Below are 21043 nucleotides of genomic sequence, written 5' to 3'. Positions count from 1 at the left end.
ATAATGATTAAATTAAAACTGAACTCAGTGGCGCGACAGCCCATAGAGAGCCAAGGCCTACTGTGCCCATCTCAGCTTTCATGACCTTGGACTCTGGGGTGTAAGACAGGTGTTCCTGTTGGGTGGTCAACCGAACGCGGAAACCCCAGTGTTTAGTTCCCAAGCTTTCTTGGTACTCATTTTATCTACCCACTGAAAGGATGAGAGTCTGAGTCAACCGTGCCAAGCCCGAGGATTGGAAGGACATATGGCACGAAAACGTGAAGGAGTAAATCGGTAAATTAAAGTATTCTGAGTAAATTAAAGTATCAAAAAATTTTAAGTAACAGCATTTTATCCACAAAAATAGTTATCTATCTAGTGAGTCTCTTACCTCTACATGTTTCGGTATCGCTGTCGTAATATAATCCATTTTTACATAAACATTCAGCTGTTTGTGTAGTGGAGTCGTACCCGCAAGTTGCTTCACTGTCTTTATTGCATACTACGTAATTTAGGTCGCAGTCAGTCACATTTTCACAGTGATCTCCGTAAGTTCCTTGGAGACATTTGCAAAAATTATAATTGCTAGTGTTTGTACATGCAGCTCCATTCTTGCAATTCATTTCTGAGACGCATGTTTCTAAAATATAAAAATGCATTTAAGCTTACATATATTTTTTTTTCTCAAAGCGTTATAAGCAATTTTGTTATAATAATATTTTTAAAACTTTGTATATATTTTTAAGTTTAATGTTTTTTATTTTCTTCATATCTCCCATAAATATTTACATATTTAGTATATTTTGAAAAATACTGATGAATTTATATAAATTTTAATTAAGTTTTAAAATAAGATTTTAACTAAGATTGTTGATGATTTTACATGTTTCACGCATGTCTAAAAAAATATGGTTGTTTTAAAAATATTAATTAAAGAAAAAAATCGAGTAAGAAAAGTTTAATATACAAATAACATTTTCTAGCTCTGAAACAATAAGTATCATACATTGCTCACTCGGACAGTTGTGTGGCAATAATTCTTAAACTGCACCAGAAATAACTTGTCGATGATTTTTTTAAATTTGGAAACAGATTGAAAGGCGTGAATTCGTAAATGAACACAGCTGAAAATGCATATTTACAAAAAGGAAAAAGCACAGAATGCGCGTTTGCGAAAATGGACGCAGCTCGAAATGCATGCTTATGGAAATGGTCACAGCTCGAAAAGCGCTTTTTCGAAAAAGGATAAAGCTATTTATGAAAATAGACGTAGCCTTTGATTCAATTTTCAGACTTCTTTTATGAGTACGCTTCTTTTTTTAAAGATTTATCTGATTAGTCTAAATAAATTTGTAATGTGATATCGTCCATTTGCAAAAATTACTTGGCCTATTTTTTTTAAAATTAGTTTTTATTTGCAAAGATTTTAGAAGTCAAATGTTTGTTTTACAAGGGTGCTACGGTGTGTAAAAACTCATAATAATTGTAATAAATTTATGTTGTAAGAATTTAGAGTTTTACAACTCACTTTATTGTTTAGAGTTCTGAACAAATACAACGTCTTAAAAGTTACACTAGTAATATGAACACCTATCCACCACGTCCCCAAAGTCCGATAATTTTCCCCGTAATGAAAATGGCTAGTATTTTAAAAAGTAGGTGCACAATTTCTCGTTTAGTTGTTAAGTTTAAAAGCTGAAGATGCACAATTTTTCAGAATCTATTTTTGTAAGCACACATTTAGAGCTGTGTCCATTTTTGTAAATACGTATTATTAGCTTTGTTTATTTTTATAAACAAGCATTTCGAATTGCACCAGAATAATTAACCAAAACAAAACCCCAGATAAATAACTTAATCAACGTAATACTAAAAAAAAAAAATACCTCTGCATGATCCGGGATCTGAATCATACTTTCCGTTGTAACACAAACACTCCGCCCTCTTTTCCAATACGTTAAATCCACAAACAGCGTATATATATATATATATATATATATATATATATATATATATATATATATATATATATATATATATATATATATATATATATATATATATATATATATATATATATATATATATATATATATATATATATATATATATATATATATATATATATATATATATATATATATATATATATATATATAATATAGATAATATTTAAATTATCCATGCATAACATGAAAATGAAAAATACCATTAGTACTGATTACAATTACCTCTGCATATTTCAGCTTCACTGTCGTATTCCAAGGTATTAGGGCAGATACATTCAGTGACATTCAGATCTAAGTTAAAACCGCATGTTGCTCCACTTCTTTCTTTGCATATAACGTTGTTATTGTCACAATCAGTCGCATTTTCACATTTGTTTCCATATGTTCCAAGACGACATTCGCAGAAAGCGTAATTACCAATGTGTTTGCAAACAGCTCCATTAGAACAATCGCCCCCAGCATAGCAAGGTACTGAAGAAAAAAATGAAGAATTTGTTTAAACTTATTATTTAAAGGTTTCGCCTCCTTTGCGCTAACGCTAGCCAACGTTTCGAAGTTCTTTTCGAATTGCTTCGCAATCAGAGCTAACTTCTCTCGATAATTGAAGGATTTACTTCCGTTTAGAAACGTATAAGAAATTAAACGCAAAATATCTACATATTACATCGAAATTTAAACAGTTTATTAATTTTTTTACGATGTACAATTCTGAATTTCTGATTTCTGTGTACAGAAACACAATAGCTATAAGTCCTTTATTTTATCACAAATTTGTAAAATGTAAAAGAACCAAAAAACAAGAGTAGGAAAAAAGTATAATCATTTAAAGGTTAGTATAAAGTAGTGTGTGGAAGTTCAAATAAAACTTAGAGTTGAACTCAATGTTAAAAATTCCAATTTTTCTGGGGCAATTAAATTAACCTATAACCTCTGTAATTAACCTCAATAATTTATTTTTTCTAAGTACACATTCCTCAATTTTAACATTTAAGTCACAAAGCAGCTGTCTCGAGTTTAATGTTAAATATTTTTTTTTGCAATTAATTTTTATCGTGATAAAGTTTTTGTAACTTATAGTAGAAGGCAAATCAAAATTTGTCATTTATATTCGATATAATTATTCTGATTGCTGGTTACAAACATTCAAATTTTTCTATCTGGAATTACTCTTTTAAATAACTTGTAAATTAATTCATTCGATTAGCAATAGAAATATATTGTTTTTTAAAAAACAAATAAAGCCTTCATCCTGTTTTAATTGGAAAAATTGTAAACTAGTAATATACAAAAAATATATAATAAATACGTAAAAAAATTGTTTTGTCAAAATTTCGAAAACTACGTCGTTCCTCATGATAGTAAAGTATAACTTCAGAAAGTTAAAGTTCAAAAAACTCAACATAATTTCTTTTCTTTGTGATTATATTATTCTATGGACATCAAAATGTAGCTTTATGTAGTTTTATGTAGTCAAATGTAGTTTTCCAACTTTTTTACAATTCAGATCACTGTGTGATGGATTATTTTTTATGCTGTTTTCTAAATTTGTTTTCTTAATTTTAAGGATATATTTAAGTAATATTATATTTGTAATACAATTTTATAGCTTTAAAGTAAAGACAAATTATTTTTTTTAAATTATCTGCTCTTCTTTATTTTAGATAATCTTATAAAACAAATTCTCCTCCGTGCGCACCTTTGAAATTAAGTAACAAATGATAGAGGAAAACCTAATTTTGACGTAACGACCTGATAGGTCAAAAAGAACTTCATAGGCTTCACAAACGCTTAATCGGGCAAGTCGGAAATGTGAAAACTCATTTATATTAAAAAAACAATATATTTTTTCAATATTTTCATCCAGTAGTATATGAGAAATTTGGAATCATATTTTATTACCAAAATAAAATTTTTATTCTCTCTCGTTTTCATTTTTTATATTTTTGACCTGCAATGGATGATGCCATCTTCTCCAAACTCAGAAATATTTATAGTTACCTTTGCATGCTTCAGATTCAATGTCATATTTCAAATCATTATCGCATATACATTCAGCGACAGTCAGATTTAAGTTATAACCGCATACTGCTCCACTTCCTTCTCCGCACATCACACTGTTATTTTCACACTCAGTTACTTTTTCACATTGATGTCCATATGTTCCATTGTGACACTCGCAAAAATGGTAATTACCGATATTTTTGCACCCAGCTCCATTTCTACAATCAGTTCTGCCATTGCATGTTTCTGAAAATGAGAAGACTTTTATTCCATATTTATTACGAGGGAAATTCCCCACTTTACTAGGTAAATAAAATATGAGAGTATCTTGTACATCAGGTATTCCTAAAATCAATAACAATTTGGAAATTCAATAAAAAAAAAGACAAAACGAGAAGAAAATGTATGGCTTTATAATATTTTATCCTGTCAATAGATGACAATGCTGACTGGAAATTACTATAAAAAATATCCTGCACCAAGCAAGACCATTATAATTTAAAATATTTTGCACGGGTGCTAATACTTTTTGTCTTCAGACAGAGCCACGTTTTTGTAACAAATAGTGCCCATTTCGAAAACATAAATTTGTGGGTTTTTCTAGTCATTAGCATGACTTCTACCAGTTGGCAAAATTTTGTATGAAATTTGAAACTTAGAGAGTATAAATCAACTGGTATTCTAAATAGTACGGAGTAACGAATGTATTCTCACCTCCTTCGTGTTTATTTCGATGGCTTTATCAATATCGCTGTTATTTTTGAGAGACGTATTACATAAAATATTTTTATTATATATGGTTAGGCTTATTCGCAAAAAAAAATCTTTAAACATTTGAATTAGACAAGATAAACGAGGCTCATTTTAATTAGCTACATCCATTCTGACGCGTGCATTTAAAGAGAACACGAATGGTCCAGCTTGACCCCTACTACTTTATCTAGTATTTAACTTGTTAACTGTGAAATAAACCTTTGTTCAACACATTTTACAATGGGGGCATTTTTTCTTCGTAATTAAAAGTAATATCAAGTCATTTCCCAGACAAAAACTGTTGACATGTCCATTGCAATAGTTCGTCTAAAATGAAGCATTTCGTCATACGTAGTTATCAGGTTAAATCCTTCAAAATCCTACTAAATTCTTCAATATAATTGCCAACTCGTACTGAAAGGCAGACAAAAGATAGCAAAATTATCATAAGGATTATGACAGTGAAACTTAGAATTGAATGAAATATCGTTACTAGCCACCTTGCACAAGTAATCGTGCAGCGGAATAGTTAGTTTTTTTTATTTCTAACTAGCCATCTCCAATGACCAACAGGTCCACCTTTTTAAATTAATATATTTCTAAGTCTTTCGAGGTTTCAATTCATATAGTTAAAAATTAATTCTATATGTAAGCATAAACTCATAATGCTCAAGCGAGAGTAGAATTATTTTCATCTCTTACATGCTCACTCTTTTAGACGTCTTAGGCGTTTTGAGAAATCTTTCGAATTTGAAATTTGACGAAAAGGGGTATTGTAGAGAATTCGTTATTAAAATGGTCTATACAGCATATTCTAACATGCTAAACAAAGCAAATAAGCTAATTAGCTCAATGGCACCATTAACTTTACAATGGTACTTTTGTTTTGTTTCTAGCACATGTTTATGTTTCATATAAGCTGTGAGCTTAAAGAGCATTAATTAGACATTTAATTTTTTCACGAGATTCATCGGCATCAATTTTTTTTGAATTTCTTAGTTGTTTACATGACAGGGAAACGTTGAAACAATGCAAAACCACATTTTTCAATATTGAAGCGAACGCTTCAACGTAGGGGGGAGGGCGGCTATCGCAAAATGATAAGAAAAATATTAACAATCTGTAACAGAAAATGACATGTCATACGGTGAAACGATTCAAGAAATACTAAGGAAAGTGTAATCTGTAGTAATGGTTTCCGACAACAAAATTTCCTATTTTACATATTGCTCCTAAACGAACTGAAGCCGCAATGGTAATTGTTTAAAAACCTCTCCATAAGAATTTGTATGCTTTTAGAAGAAGCATGATACAAATCGGTTCTTCCATTTTCGAGTCATACATACACCCAAACATACCAAACTTACACCCGAACGAAGCTTTTATATAGAGAAAAAATACAGCATACGATATACTCAGCTCTTTCGCAAAAAGAAGCGAAACGAACAAAACTTTAACAACAGCAACAAGCAAATTTCAAACAAATAAATGTGAATACTTAAAGAAAAACAAAATGAAAATATTTGAGTTTGCAAAACAGGAATAAAATTCTTCGTAGAACAGTTAGGAATGTTTATAAAATGTAACGATTTTTTATTTCTCATTATCTTACTTTTCAATTGCGCAAATAAATTGCGATTCATTATTGCTTTTAGGAGTAAAAATACATAAGTTTCGTAGAATTTTTGATATAATTTCGTCTCTTTGGAGGAAATGTAAGCACAGCAAGAGCGTGCCATTGCCAGATTGAAAGCGATTCCAATGGATTCTTGTACGAGAATGTAGAATTTTTTGACGTATTTCAATTGAGTTTTTTTTTTCCAAGCTTAAAAAGTATTTTATGATCCAGAGGTGATTGCATTTATATTTTCTTTTTTGATAAGAATTCGAAAAATAAATCATTAATCATGTTTTATACTCTTATAATAAATTCCACTTCCTGAAAAATGATCATTTAACTTACCTCTACACAATCCAGTTTCAATGTCATATTTCAGTTCATCTCCACACATGCATTCAGCGACATTCAGATTTCGGTTGTACCCGCATGTTGCTCCACTACCACTGCGGCATGTCAATATGTTATTATCACAATCAGTCACGTTTTCACATTTGTGCCCATATGTACCAGGACGACATTCACAGAACTGGTAATTTCCGATACGCGTGCAACGAGATCCTTGCTGACATTCGTCTCTTGAATGACACCATTCTAAGAAGTAAAAGATTGTAAAATCATTTTACCCATAACAAATAGAAGTATAAGTAAATGTTTTGTGTGAAAATATGCAGATTATAGTTTTATTAAGTTTATTTCAATTATGCATGAATAATTTATGAAGATATCCGACAGGTTCCGACACTTTTTTTCTATAAAAGGCGTAATTAATATTTTAATTTTCTGTTTGGTAAGAATGGGTCCTAAAATTTTAAATTTAAAGTAAAGTTTAAAAATTTACAAAATAATTTTTAAAAATATGGCCGAATTTAAACCTAAAAACTACGAATTTTTCATGTCACTCAAACAGTTCTACAAAAAATTGTAATGCATAAATTTCAAAACGTTTTTTTTTTTCTAGATTAATAATCTCATTTCCTGAGATTTAAACTAAAATATTTTTAAAAATGTGTAAATAACAATTAACAAAAACTAAATACATTGTTTAATATCGAATTTTTAAAGAAACATTTTAAATATTCTTAGTTAAAGATTGATATAAGTTACAATTAAAATTCCGACTTTAGTTTGCAGTTCAAGACATCGCAACACAATATACAAAATCTGCATCCAAAGTTTCAAGGAATTCAGCCGTAAACATTTCTTATAATGAGTGTTAGCGTAAAGAATTTTTCTCAAAATTAATGCTCTTCAGAAAATGCAAGAAAATTCTGAAATGTAGGACACTTTTGACTAAAAAGAATTCATAACTGGAAAATAAATTTCTGAAAATGCACTAAAAATATAATTAATCATCTTTCATAAATGTGCCTTGGAAATATATTTTATTCATATGAATAAGGGTTCAAATACTCAAAGCAAAGCAAAAACATAGTAGTTCCGTTTTCGAGAGTCTAGTTCCGGTTTCGGTTTCGTCTTTCTGCATACAAAAAAACAACCTCATTTCCAAAAATCAGAGATAAAAATTTTGAAAGGAAAAATTTTAAATAGTCCAATAAACTTCAATTTGAATATTAATTAAAAAAATTATATTTTTGTCGAAATCTCTGATTTTCATCCTGTCGGATACCATAAGAAGAAAAGCTTTCAAGCTTTCATTTTTAAATGAATTTGAGAAGTGGAGTGTTTCACCGAAAAAAAACTCGGTTGTACAAAAAAAAATAACCGAAAAGCAGCTTATGAGGTTTATTGAAGCATATTTAATCAGTTTCTTTCTTGAACAACATCTTAATTGTAATTTCTGCAAAGAATAGAAAAGCCGGATAATGACAATTATTTCATATGTAGCTTGTTTTCCTGAAGAATAAGATTTTTGTGACTTGTATGACTTTTTACCAGATATAAATTATCTAGATGAATATTTTCTACCCGGAAATTAGTAAATAATATTTGCGAGCTCTATTTAATCGAAAAATGTCCTCTTTTCGTGATCAGTCACTTATTCCATTTTTGCTTATTTTGCTATATCTTAAAGTAAGTGTCATGTATCAATGTATGTCATGATGTGTTATAGCTGCGGTCTTTATATAAAACTTCCTTACTTTCCCCGGACTTGGTTGTACAAAAATTTTGGTTTTGGATATACATCTGAGAACCCAGAGCTCTTTAGTTTGAATTCTTCCAGAAGATATATTTCACACATTTCTCCCTCCGTTTTATTTTTGATCTTCAACATTTGCATATTTAACATTTGCAGCATATTTAATATTTTGCTTCAAAATGTTAAATATGCGGTTTCCATTTTTACCAATATTTGTTTCATATTCAAATAATATTTATTTCGGAGTATTTTGACTTAATGTTTGCTCAAATTTGTGAATTTCTTTTGTCACGGTATAGTTAGTCAATCGGGAAGTGTTTGAAATTTATATAAAAATATGCCGGTAATGATAAGAAAATGATTGAAATTTGAATTCTTATACAACCCCAGTATAGTCAGTCAATCGGAAAGTGTTCGAAATTTATTTAAAAATATACCGGTAATGATCAGAAAATGATTGAAATTTGAATTCTTATACAACCCCAGTTATACCCCAGTATAGTCAGTCAATCGGAAAGTGTTCGAAATTTATTTAAAAATATGCCGGTAATTATCAGAAAATTATTAAAATTTGAATTCTTATACAACCCCAGTTATACCCCAGTATAGTCAGTCAATCGGAAAGTGTTCGAAATTTATTTAAAAATATGCCGGTAATTATCAGAAAATGATTGAAATTTGATTTCTTATACAACCCCAGTTATACCCCAGTATAGTCAGTCAATCGGAAAGTGTTCGAAATTTATTTAAAAATATGCCGATAATTATCAGAAAATGATTGAAATTTGAATTCTTATACAACCCCAGTTATACCCTGACTCGAAAAAAAATAGAAGAAATAACATACATTAGAAATAATAAATAAATAAAAAAAAATCATAACCTCATCTAAGTAATATTATATATTACTTGAAAGTAAAGATTATATTTACCTCTGCATTCTCCAGTAGAAGGGTCGTATTTCAGGTCATTATCGCATATACATTCAGCTGTATCCTGATGAAAGTTGTACCCGCATATTGCACCACTTCCTTCCTTGCACGTCAATTTTTTATTTTCACAATCAATTACTATTTCACATTTGTTTCCATATGTTCCTGGGAGACACTCGCAAAAACGGTAATTACCGACTTTCATGCAGCCTGCCCCATTTTCACAATCATATCCTGTCTTGCACGTTTCTGAAAATAGGTAAAACGAACGATGAACTTGTTTAAATCAGAGCATATTAAAATCTATCATTAGTGAAAATTATAAAAGCTTTCTAACATAAATTTTCTTAATTTTAATAGATAAAATTATTTACAGGATGGAAACTGCATTATAATAATTGAATTTGACATGTTCAAATGCTTTTCTAGGGAATAAACTTCTCTTACGGGATTGAATCATGCACAAACATCAATTTCGAACGTGATATCATAATTATGACATTCTTCAACGATAAATTTAAAAGTATGACATTTTTAAATCTTTTCTGTCCCACAGTAGATCAATAAAACGGCAAAATGACATAATGACATAATCAGTATAGTTCAGATTTAATATCATCGATTTATTTGTCAACACATTGATGACGTAGATGTCGAAAATTTCGAGTGGAATAATTTACCCTGAATTATGTGGAGAAAAAAAGAGAGACCAGTTTGTCAAGCATAAATAATTCTGTTAATAAACAATTGAAATTTCTTTTTAAATTTTGACAGATTTAAAATCTATTGTATATTATGCAAAAAAGGACCACCCTGGTTACTTTTTGATCTAATGAATAAAACTTCACGCACTAGGACACAATCTTAATGGTTCGAAGGGATAACGATAAACATGCTAATTAATTGTTGCAATAGACTTTTAAAGTTAAATCATACACAGAAACGTACTTTCTCTAAATATACATACCTATTTTTTGATGGATTTGGATACTCAAAATATAGGGGGTAGTCACAATCTTTTAAATATGACCCCAATAGTTTGATCAGAAGAGCGATCCAAAGTTTGGGCCCCTTAATGTTAATTTTACTCTTTGAGTGTTTCGCTAAAATCTCAAGAACTTTGAATTGAAAAATTTTTGAACGCAATTACAAAATTCTTGTCACGGAATCGTTTAGTCATAAAACAAATTATCAGGAACTATTCAAACAATTTCGCTCAAATTTTGTATTTTGCCATGTAAATTCCAACTCTTTAAAATGATGCAAAATATTGTATACCTTACAATTCAAAAATTTTGGACTCTTTTATTGAATAATATAATAAAAAATATTAAATACCTGCTGAAAGTTAATTTTTGCATGGAATTATCTTTGGGCAAAAGAATTATATAAATATATGGAAAAAAATTTCAATTCGCTTAAAAAGTTCACGAGATATGATGAAATACGCAAATATTAAAATAAACATCAAGGGGATCAAACTTTGAACTACTCTTCTGACAGAACTATTGGGACCATAATTCCCAGATTGCGGCTCTTCCCAATATTTTGGGGGTCAGCAATTAGAATCCAACTACAAAAATGTATGTTTAGAGAAAGTCTGTTTTGTGTCTGATTTCATAACTTAAAATATTGTCTAAACCAATTAATTATTATATTTGATTTCTCCGCCTCGAAACATTATGATTGAGTTCTAGAATGTAAAGATCCGATTATTAGATTAAAAATTATTCAGGGAGACAAGCCGTACTATAAACAGTACTACTTTTGTTGTTGCTTATAAAGCCACTTGCCAGTATCAGCAAACCTGCTTAGTTGAACCAAGCAAAACTGAGGCAGGGATTGTGTTTCTTGTTTTTGTGGAGAGCCATGTATGGCCAAGAATATAATTTCTGCCGCACACAACCCGTTTATAGGGCGTACCCATTCGTATGCCCGTTTACAGGGCGTTCATTCAGTCATCCACATATCGCAATTTTGACCTAAATCAGATAATGATCAATCCCCAGCTCAGTACTCCTAGAGGTATAATTTGTTATGGAAACATGGAGGACTTTATTACCCGACATATTAAACGTGCACCAATTACCATTTGCTACGCGGGAAATCTTCGGAAGATGGTGATTGAACTAACGGTGTCTTGAACATGGGATCAACGCCCTATTAAAAAGGCTATCTCGGCCCTTTTACTATTTCTGCAACATCAGCTGCAGTAATATTGAGAGAAAGGCAATTTCTTATAAATTAATTAATTATGAACACCATACAAATCCTTTACTTATAAATGAGAAAATAAATTGAGACGAAGAAAAATAAAAAAAAACTTCTTTACCTCTGCATTGCTGTACTCTTGAATCATATTTTAATCCATTACTACACTGGCATTCTGCTTGCTTATCTAATACGTTAAATCCGCAAAAAGCACCACTTTTATTATTGCATACTAATGTCTCATCAACACAGGAAGTCACGTGTTCACATTTGTCACCAAAAGTTCCGCTTAAACAATCACAAAAATCATAGTTCCCAACAAGTTTGCAAGTACCTCCGTTTTTGCATGGTTCAGTTTCATTGCATGTGCCTGAAAATAAAAACAAAAATAGGCATATTTTTATCAAATTTCAGAGAAACTAAGTTGTAATTAGTTGTCATTTTTTTGCGGACAATTTTCGTAAAGAATCAATATGGGTTTAAAATACTTTTCTCGTTAATAAAAACCTAATTTCTTCGTATCTGTGAAATTTAGTATACCAACGGTGCAAAAAAATTTATTTCTCAGGTTTTGCACCCAGGAAAATATTTATTCAAATGCAAAAATAATCGTGTATGTAGCTCTATTTTATTTCATTTTTTTGTATTTTGTGAATATAATTTATCATGTGCGTATCAGAAATTTTCTCGAAGAAATTATCAGATTTAACTTTTTGAAACCACTCACTCATTTTGGACGAAAATATTTACACACACATTTGTAAATTTTAAATGTAAATATCTATTCTCTGGTGGTTGTAGCAGACAAATCTCAATTTTCTCATTGAATATTTTGTGTGCTACTATGTAAGTTTTAATACCAACCTTTTTAAAGTTTTATATCCTTACAATTAGATATCTGTTGTACATTATTTGTTAGGTGCACATTAACGTTATTGCGGCCCGAATTTTTATTATTTATTTAATATTTTTAAAAATATTATTAATAACAATTAAATATTTTTAAAAATCTACTTCTTATTTTAATTTGTAATTCAATACTTTTGTTTTGTACAACTTATTAATTTTTTTTATTTTTATTATTTATTTCATATTTTTAAAAATATTATTAATAACAATTAAATATTTTTAAAAATCTACTTCTTATTTTAATTTGTAATTCAATATTTTTGTTTTGTACAATTTATTAAAAATCTGACAGTAATATTTAATGTTCTTTCAAACTTAAAAAGTCCTTCATAAAATTTTGATAAAGTTGTGGCCAGCCATTTGATTTGTGTTTTTAATTGTGGCCCGCGGCCTCATGTAAGTTGGAAACCCCTGTTATATACTAATATTGTGCATTATTTTATATGTAATTGTTTATTATTTGATAGTGACTGTACCTTTTAGGTTAAAAATGTTTCAATCATCATTATCAACATTATACAAATAATAAATAAATACTAAATGATTAATAATAAAAATAAATAATAAATGATTTTTTAAAAAAAATTGCATTGAAAAATATTTGGATTGTAATTTATTGAATCTAATTGGAAACAATAGGAAAGACATAGAGGTAGCCAAAATGTCTAGTTACTAATAGAGTGAGACGGGAAGCTATGATAGAAGCCCTATATTTCGATTCGGAGTGAAAAGGAATATGGATATGGAATTTAGCAATTTAAACAAACTATTTTATTTGTATGGCTTAAAAATTTCATTCAGATTTTCAAAATACGAACATCAGTAAACTTATTATTGAAGGGAGAGAAATTTGAGCAGCTTTCTTTATTTAAATATTAGAACTATTGGTTTCAAATTGTGTGAATTGCATATGTTGAGAACCAAAATCTTGCATCATCTAAAAATATCTTTTATTTTTTTTAATTCTCCTTTTTACAGAGAATGTTGTTTTTCTTTCAGATTTTAAATGAGTGACACCATGTCTGCACGAACTGAAGGTAAAGATTTCAATTACCTTTGCACGCTTCGGTTTCAGAGTCGTATTTCAAGTCATTATCACATATACATTCAGTAACATTCAGGTTTAAGTTGTAGCCACATGTTGCTCCACTTCCATCTTTACACGTAACATTGTTATTATCACAATCAGTCACAAGATCACATTTGTTTCCGTGTGTTCCATTACGGCACTCACAGAAGTAGTAATTACCGATGCTTCTGCAGACAGCTCCATTTTCACAATAATCTCCTGTATTGCACGTTTCTATAAAAAGTTTAAAAAAATGCGCATTTGAATATATTTTTAGAAAAAATTGCATTTATTTAGAAATATAAAACATTGAAATTATTTATGATAAAATTGTTATGGCATGACACACATACACGCAAAATAATAACATGTTTTTCCGGAATGCCGCTTTTTTTCGGAAATTCGCTTTTGTATTTAACTTCTAAACTTGGTTAAGAAATAGAACTAGTTAATTAGAAAACTTAAAGTTGAAACCTGGATGTTTTAAAGTTGCCACTTAATGCTTCATATTTTGATTATTGCCACTTAATGATTGATTATTTAGACAAGTTATTCCGGGTGTCTAACTACATACTAGGTCAGGAAAGGCTGATTAGAGTTACCTCTGCACGATTCAGTTTCAATGTCGTATTTCATGTCATCATCGCAGATACATTCAGCCACTTTAAGTGCTGCGTTGTACCCGCACGCGGCTCCGCTTCTGGGCTTGCACGTCACTTTGTTATCATCACAATCAGTCACATTTTCACATTGATGCCCATATGTTCCATCAAGGCAATTGCAGAAGTTGTGATTACCAATCGATTTGCAAATAGCTGCATTTTGACAATCTGTTTCCGTACTACATGTGCCTGAAAAGTAAAACTTCAATTTCATTTTCTTAAAAAATTAAATAAACAAAAATGGTGCTTTTTAAATGTTAATAATTTTATCTAAATAAGTCAATTAAACAGTTATTTTATTCTTACAAGAGTTTTTACTTGTATAACAAAAATGCTAACATGCATTTTCTAAACACAATTTTACTTTAGAGATTCAAAAAATATATATAATTTGGAAATGATTACGATTCCCAAAGAAAAAATTATTATTTATTTGCTTTGTGCATTATGCATTTTTTTTATTATTTTGTATCAATTTAGATCAAAATAATTCAAAAATATTTTATCTGGAATTTTAATGATTTATAGATTTAAAATACAGCATGAAAAACTGGTCTCTTTTTCAGCGTTGAAAGCAAAATATTTAAAACATGGCTAAATTTAAAACAGTAATTTTTCGAATTTACACTTATTTGCTGTTGATCTAAGAGAAATAGTTATTAATCCCGAAAATGTATCAATTTAAAAATTTTATAATTGATAAATGTTCGAATATGAATGAAAAAATTGTCAAGCTACTTTTTGGGACTTTTTTATGTACAAATATAATTCCGACGATCTAACAGGTTCGACGATCTAACAGGTAACGACGATCTAACTGGTTTATTTTATAAAGCTGTACTTTCGATACTACAAGAACAAGTATCAAATCATTAATGTATGAATTAGAAATAAAATCAAACTAGAACAGTTTCGTATATCTGCAAGTGACATAATTTTCAAAAGTGTTATAATTTAAATTAAAAGACATCATAGGACATATAATCAAATCAGAAGAAATATTGACAATAAGTACCTCTGCATACATCAGTTTCAGTGTCATATTTCAGGTCATTATCGCATATACATTCAGCAATTTTCAGTTCAGGATTGTAACCGCATGATGCAAGACTATCAAGCTTGCACTTCACTTTGTAATTTTCACAATCAGTCACTTTCTCACATTTGTCTCCGTATGTCCCATCAAGGCATTCACAGAAGTCGTAATTACCAATGGATTTGCAAACAGCTCCATTTTTACAATCAGAGTTAGTACTACATATTTCTAAAAAAAAAGTTACACAAATTTTTTAAATTAAATCGTGCAAAAATCTATTCTAATTTTTGAGTAAAAAATGCTTAGAATTTATGCATGTTAATTTTATTTTAAAGGAGAAGTTGTTGTTTTTAATGAATTTGTGTCATGAATGCCAATTAGGGATTTTTGATGAATGACAAAAGTTGCTGTTGTACACCTGCTTTTATTTAACTAACTTTGGCCATTAAATGAGAGAACTAACAGTGCGTTCATATGCACTTAAATGACAATTGCCATTTTTTTTAAAATATAAATGTTAGATTTGTCGTGCATGGTTTTTACTTTTATTGTTTAATAACTACAGAGAGCCAAGGTAACTCAGGGTATTCAGTATTCACTTCCCAATGAGGTGACTCAAATTCGAATCCCTGGTCGATACGAATTCTTCTTCCGAATAGCACCGACTACAGTGCTGACGTAAAATATCCTTAATCGTTGACGATCATGAGCTAGAATCCCTTCCCATTGGAATAACCGAGGGTGGTTTCAGTGGTTTTCCCTTCCATGTAAGACAAACTCGGATTTGTTCCATTCAAAAAGTCCTCCATATGGGCTAGTATGTCCCAATGCTCGATCCAGGAGCTTCCTTGAATTCTGGGTTTGGTTCAAAATGGTTATGGAGTTAAACATTGATAGTCGTAAACTCAAAATTGGGTCGGCGGTTCGACGCTGGTAATATAATAAAATAACGACTGCAGAATTCATTTCAAATGGTTCATGTGAAAATAGTGGACAAAATTATGGATAAAATGCTGTTTAAACTCTTAACTGTAAGGAAAAACCTTTAATCTTGCCATAAAAGTTTTGGAAAGTTCAACTTATGAAACTGTTGGCACACAAATCTTTTAGGCTTAGTAACATTTTTGTCTACCCGTGTCCCATAGTAGACACGGTTTCCAGATGATTATTGAAACCAAGCATCACTGGCAGATGTCAGTCTGAGACTAATTTTGATTAGTCCGCGAAAGGAACGAGGGTGAACGGTATTAGTCCTCGCGCACTGGTCGTCAGGATATCAAGGAACGGAAATGATCCCCTCGGCAGAAGATCAGAAATGTAATGGCCTGATCATCTTCAGTGATGTTTTCCAAACCATCTACCTCATTGTACCCCATTGCACAGTTCTAGCGCAACGTAAATTACGTATGGTTTGTCCACAGTGAGAACTCCTCCACAAAATCTGAGCCAGTCTGCTGCAATGGCAACAAGAATAGCACATTTCAGGAAGGGTAGCTTCTCTTCAATCTAGAGTTAACACAATAGATCGGAGAAAAAGATTATCTTTCCCTCGCCTACTGGAGCCAAAACCTGTCCTAAACAGTGACCCCTCACCCCTACTTAAAATAGTTATACCTCGTTACTATTGTAAAAGCCACGGGTCCAGACTGAAGGCAAGGGGAGTTCTTACTTTAGACAAACTATATTATATCTACCAGTTATTTCTACAGATCTAAATAGAAGAGCCCTTTGACATTTGACAACCATTGAAAGCCTTTTTCTGATTTATACCACAATCTCTTATTAATTTTTGTAAAGAGAGGCGAATTAAGTTCATTCTGTAATGAAGTAGCCCATATTAAACTCTTTTTAAAAGAGCAATGTTTAATTTATTTTACCGATTTTGGTAATTACCGAGTTTTATCTTTATTCTCTTTTATTTTATAGGTGTAAGTCTGAAAAGTTATTAAAAACAAGTTTCACGTCCTTGCAAATAGACGAAAATGCTGACTTTTATTAATATTCGATGAAAACGTAATCGCTTATCTTAAATATCATTCGAAATCATAAAATGAAATAGAAATTTTAAATACGTTTATGAAATAAACTAAAAAAGCGAAAATTCTTTTCTTATTTATTTTTGTTAGACTAAAAACGTTAAACGCGCTACTCTTTTAAAGATACGAGTTGATTTTCGGTTGTGATAAAGTTAACTACGAAAATGATGCGTCTTGCGTTTTCGTTTTAGAAGTTACAAAAATAAAAGTGATTTTCTGCTTTAAGCCTTCAACTTGAAAAAAATATATATATGGTATATTTTTTTTATATTAATAATATATTTTTATATATTACGTATTTTTATATATAATACATTTTTATACATAATATATTTTTATATACAATATATTTTTTATGCTTTGGTTGGCAAGTTATAAGCATTTCAATTGAAGATAAATTTAGTTTACACGATGAAGGAAACTAATTTAATTTACACTAGAATAGGAATAAAGCTGAGATGAAATTTGAACATTAACTTGGAAAAAAAATTCAACTTATGATAAATTCTGTTCGCAATATACTCTGATTGAAAAAGTCAATTAATGACTGAAAGTTGTATAACCATCCATTAATTATAGCTTAGAGGTCCAGATAAATTTGACCACACTCCCTCATAGGAAAATAGCACACATTTCGATTAAAAATGAATTCCGACTGGAGCTAGTATTCTTAATTCTATTTGACATAGCCAGGAAAAAATTTGAAATTCAATAGTCATCCAGAACAAAGACGCATTTGCGAAGTAACAACTAATAAATTAACACTAATTTTAATATTGTGACAAAAAGCTAATTAATTATACTTTCAGATGTCAGTTGTAGTACCGTTTTATTTACTTCAAGCAAAAGTAGCAAAATGGGTTATTAATGCAACACCTCTTAGAAGAAAAAAAGGCCAGCACACGGATAACCATAAATGAAAAATCCAATACTTTTGTAGTCCGAAAGTTGTGACATATTTTGTATTAATTTCCACTGCACAATTTAGTAGCCCTAACATTTTAACATCTTTCTTATTTCCTCTAGTTGGGCAGCGTATGTTCGTTACGTCGGACTACTAAATTTATTTGTGTCATAGAATTTATTTGTGTCCTTCTCGCTCATACGAGTTTTGTTTATTGGTTCTGGTCGGGGGGAAATTCCCAAGGATGATTGGATATCCTGCCATCATAATTTTTATCCTCTGCGAAATACTACTCCTCATTGGTAGTTCGACGAGACGCGCGCAAAATTGAGCACCTTACAAAAGAACAGTTTGACAAAGCACCGCACTCCTATGGTGCTTTCGTAGAGTGATCAAAGTGGTCATCCACCCGCTCTCTAATCACAGCACATCATGCTTAATTTCATCTATCCACAGAGAACCGCGTCTTATACTTAGTCAAATGTGAGATTTAATTATCAGAAAAGGCAAAACAGGCAAAAATACCAGCAACGAATTAAAGGCTCTAACTAGTCGTAAAGTTGACGAAATTTTTAATGTAATGATCAAATAAGAGTAAAATAATAAAAATTTAGCTATAAAGAATCATGACCTCATCTAAAAGATACTATGACAATCTTATCACGGAGAACTGTGGAGTTACTATTCAAGAAGAACTATTTATATTTACCTCTGCACTCTTCTGTTTCAGAATCGTATTTCAAGTCATTGCCACAAATGCATTCAGTGGTATTCAGATTCAAGTTGTAGTCGCATATAGCTCCACTACCTTCTTTGCAAATCAAGTTTTTATTGTCACAGTCAATTACATTCTCACATCGATGCCCATATGTTCCAATACGGCATTCGCAGAAGTGGTAATTACCAATGTGTTTGCAAACAGCTCCATTTTCGCAATCGTCATCTGTTTTGCACGTTTCTGAAGAAAGAAAAAAGCAAATTATACTCTAATTTATCTCGTGTGGCTTATGTGGACACAAACAAAACTTTTCTTAAAAATAAAAAAAAGTAATTTTAAAAAATATAAATTAAAATTAGTTTATGAATCATTAAATATAAGATGGGGAGTGGCGGTGGTTCAAGGGATAGAGTGTACGCTTTCCAATAAGGTGAAACGGGTACGAATCACAACTCTGGCTGGTCAATACGAATTCCGCATCAGGCGTGAACCTACCACAGTGCTGACGTAAAATATCACCAGTGGTAGACGGATCATAGATTAGAGTCCCCTTTCCGTCAAGGCTAACCGGGAAAGGCATCCGTGGTTTTTCTATCAATATATTACAAATGCGGGATAGTTTCATGAAAAAGTGCTCCACAAAGACAAGTTTCACCCAATACTTGATCAATGAGTTCCCTTGTCTTCTGGATTTAGTTCAAGCTTACAAAGCTATAGAGTAGAACATTGGTAGTCGTAAACAGATAATTGGGTCGGTTGTTCAACTTTACAAAAAATATGAGAAAGGAAAAGTTCAAATTATAAATAAAAACAGCACTATATAAAATGAAGTTCATAATAGTTTTTAGTAAACACTTTTTAAAAAAAGGAGGAAAAATCCTTTCTTTCTCAAACACGGTGTTTCTCTAAAACTACATTAAGTATATAATTTCAGTAAACTTGTTGAAAATGAAAACTAAAAATTATACATAATGGGGGTTGGAAGTAATAAAAATATATTGAAAGATGATTACAATGATTGTTTTTTTTTTCAGTTACATGAAACTTTTAAACGAATGTCAGATTAATTTCAAATCTGTGATCGGTTTTTCTTTATAATATGCAGTTTTTATGCTATTGAATAATATATTCCTAACTAAGATTTTTTTAAATTCCCTTAGTTCCAATACGCAAAGAGTGGTGGGAAAAAGGTGATATTTCACTTTATGATGCAATTTGATCTTTATTTATTTATTATTTTTTTTAAAATTATTTTCAAAAGAACACGCAATTGCGTATGTATGTATATAGACCTATACGTTCTTCATAAACTTGTGCGTTTAGAAGAAAAAAATAAACTGAACTAAAAATAACACTTTGAAATAACTTTTTGACTTTCTTCAGAAAACTAACTTCACCTTTGAAATCCCCACACTCGAATGAGGTAAGATCAATTACTTGTTTAAATACAGCAAGTGTTATTCAGTACACCTTCAAGTTCCTATTAGTTATAAAACAGGTTTCAATATTTTTCTCCGTTTAGTCAAATTTTAGTAGTATTTTAACCTTTAAAAAAATATGGTAAGTGCTCTTACATGTGTGTACGCTTTTATATTCCGTTTTGTCTTCAAGTCTATAAACATGGACTAAGGGTGGTTATTATGGTGGTTTTGATGTTAGTTTTATTCAAGAAGCTAAAAATAATTTTCAGAATGATATTTCTTTTTTGCCAGAAAGAAAAAGTTTATAAAGAACTAATAGGTTTATTTACATACAGTGCATCATAAACCACCCAGAATAACTTTTCAACGGATTCGGATTTCTAACCCCAAAATTAAGGGGGTAGCCGGTGATACATGGTTCCCATAGTTTAAACAGGAGAGCGATCTAACGTTTGGAACCCTTAATGTTAATTTTACCATTTGCGCATTTAGCCATATCTCGAGAACTATTTAAGCGACTTGAATTGAATAGTTTCATGAGAATTTGAGTTTTAAATATACGACTTCTTTAAGATTCGATTTTTTTAGGAACTATTCAACTGACTTTGCTCAAATTTTGTATTTTGCCATGTAAAATTAGATAATTTAAAGTCATGTAAAAATTTCATGCCTATATAAAAT

At 30.4% G+C, this 21043-nt stretch overlaps 1 protein-coding gene across 2 annotated transcripts in view; it reads right to left on the bottom strand.

Annotated features, from left to right (window-relative positions):
- The window catches only part of LOC107446126 (uncharacterized), a 91951-nt gene that overhangs the window by 23817 nt on the left and 47091 nt on the right, over positions 1-21043 (bottom strand). For both annotated transcript variants that reach the window (XR_015433705.1, XM_087163861.1), the window contains exons 10-19: positions 18933-19181; positions 15263-15511; positions 14188-14436; positions 13571-13819; positions 11729-11977; positions 9397-9645; positions 6709-6957; positions 3990-4238; positions 2214-2462; positions 374-622 (exon numbers count right to left, since the gene is read on the bottom strand). Coding sequence is in view for 1 of the 2 variants with exons in the window: in XM_087163861.1 (XP_087019987.1) it covers positions 374-622; positions 2214-2462; positions 3990-4238; positions 6709-6957; positions 9397-9645; positions 11729-11977; positions 13571-13819; positions 14188-14436; positions 15263-15511; positions 18933-19181 (2490 nt within the window). In the remaining variant the exon portion in view is untranslated. The remainder of the gene's footprint in view (positions 1-373; positions 623-2213; positions 2463-3989; positions 4239-6708; positions 6958-9396; positions 9646-11728; positions 11978-13570; positions 13820-14187; positions 14437-15262; positions 15512-18932; positions 19182-21043) is intronic.

Source organism: Parasteatoda tepidariorum, chromosome 5, assembly GCF_982258835.1.
Source record: "Parasteatoda tepidariorum strain Cologne lab strain chromosome 5, Ptep-v5.0, whole genome shotgun sequence".
Lineage (NCBI taxonomy): Eukaryota > Metazoa > Arthropoda > Arachnida > Araneae > Theridiidae > Parasteatoda > Parasteatoda tepidariorum.
The sequence above is the reverse complement of the archived record's forward strand: the minus strand, read 5'-3'. Positions and strand labels throughout refer to the sequence as shown.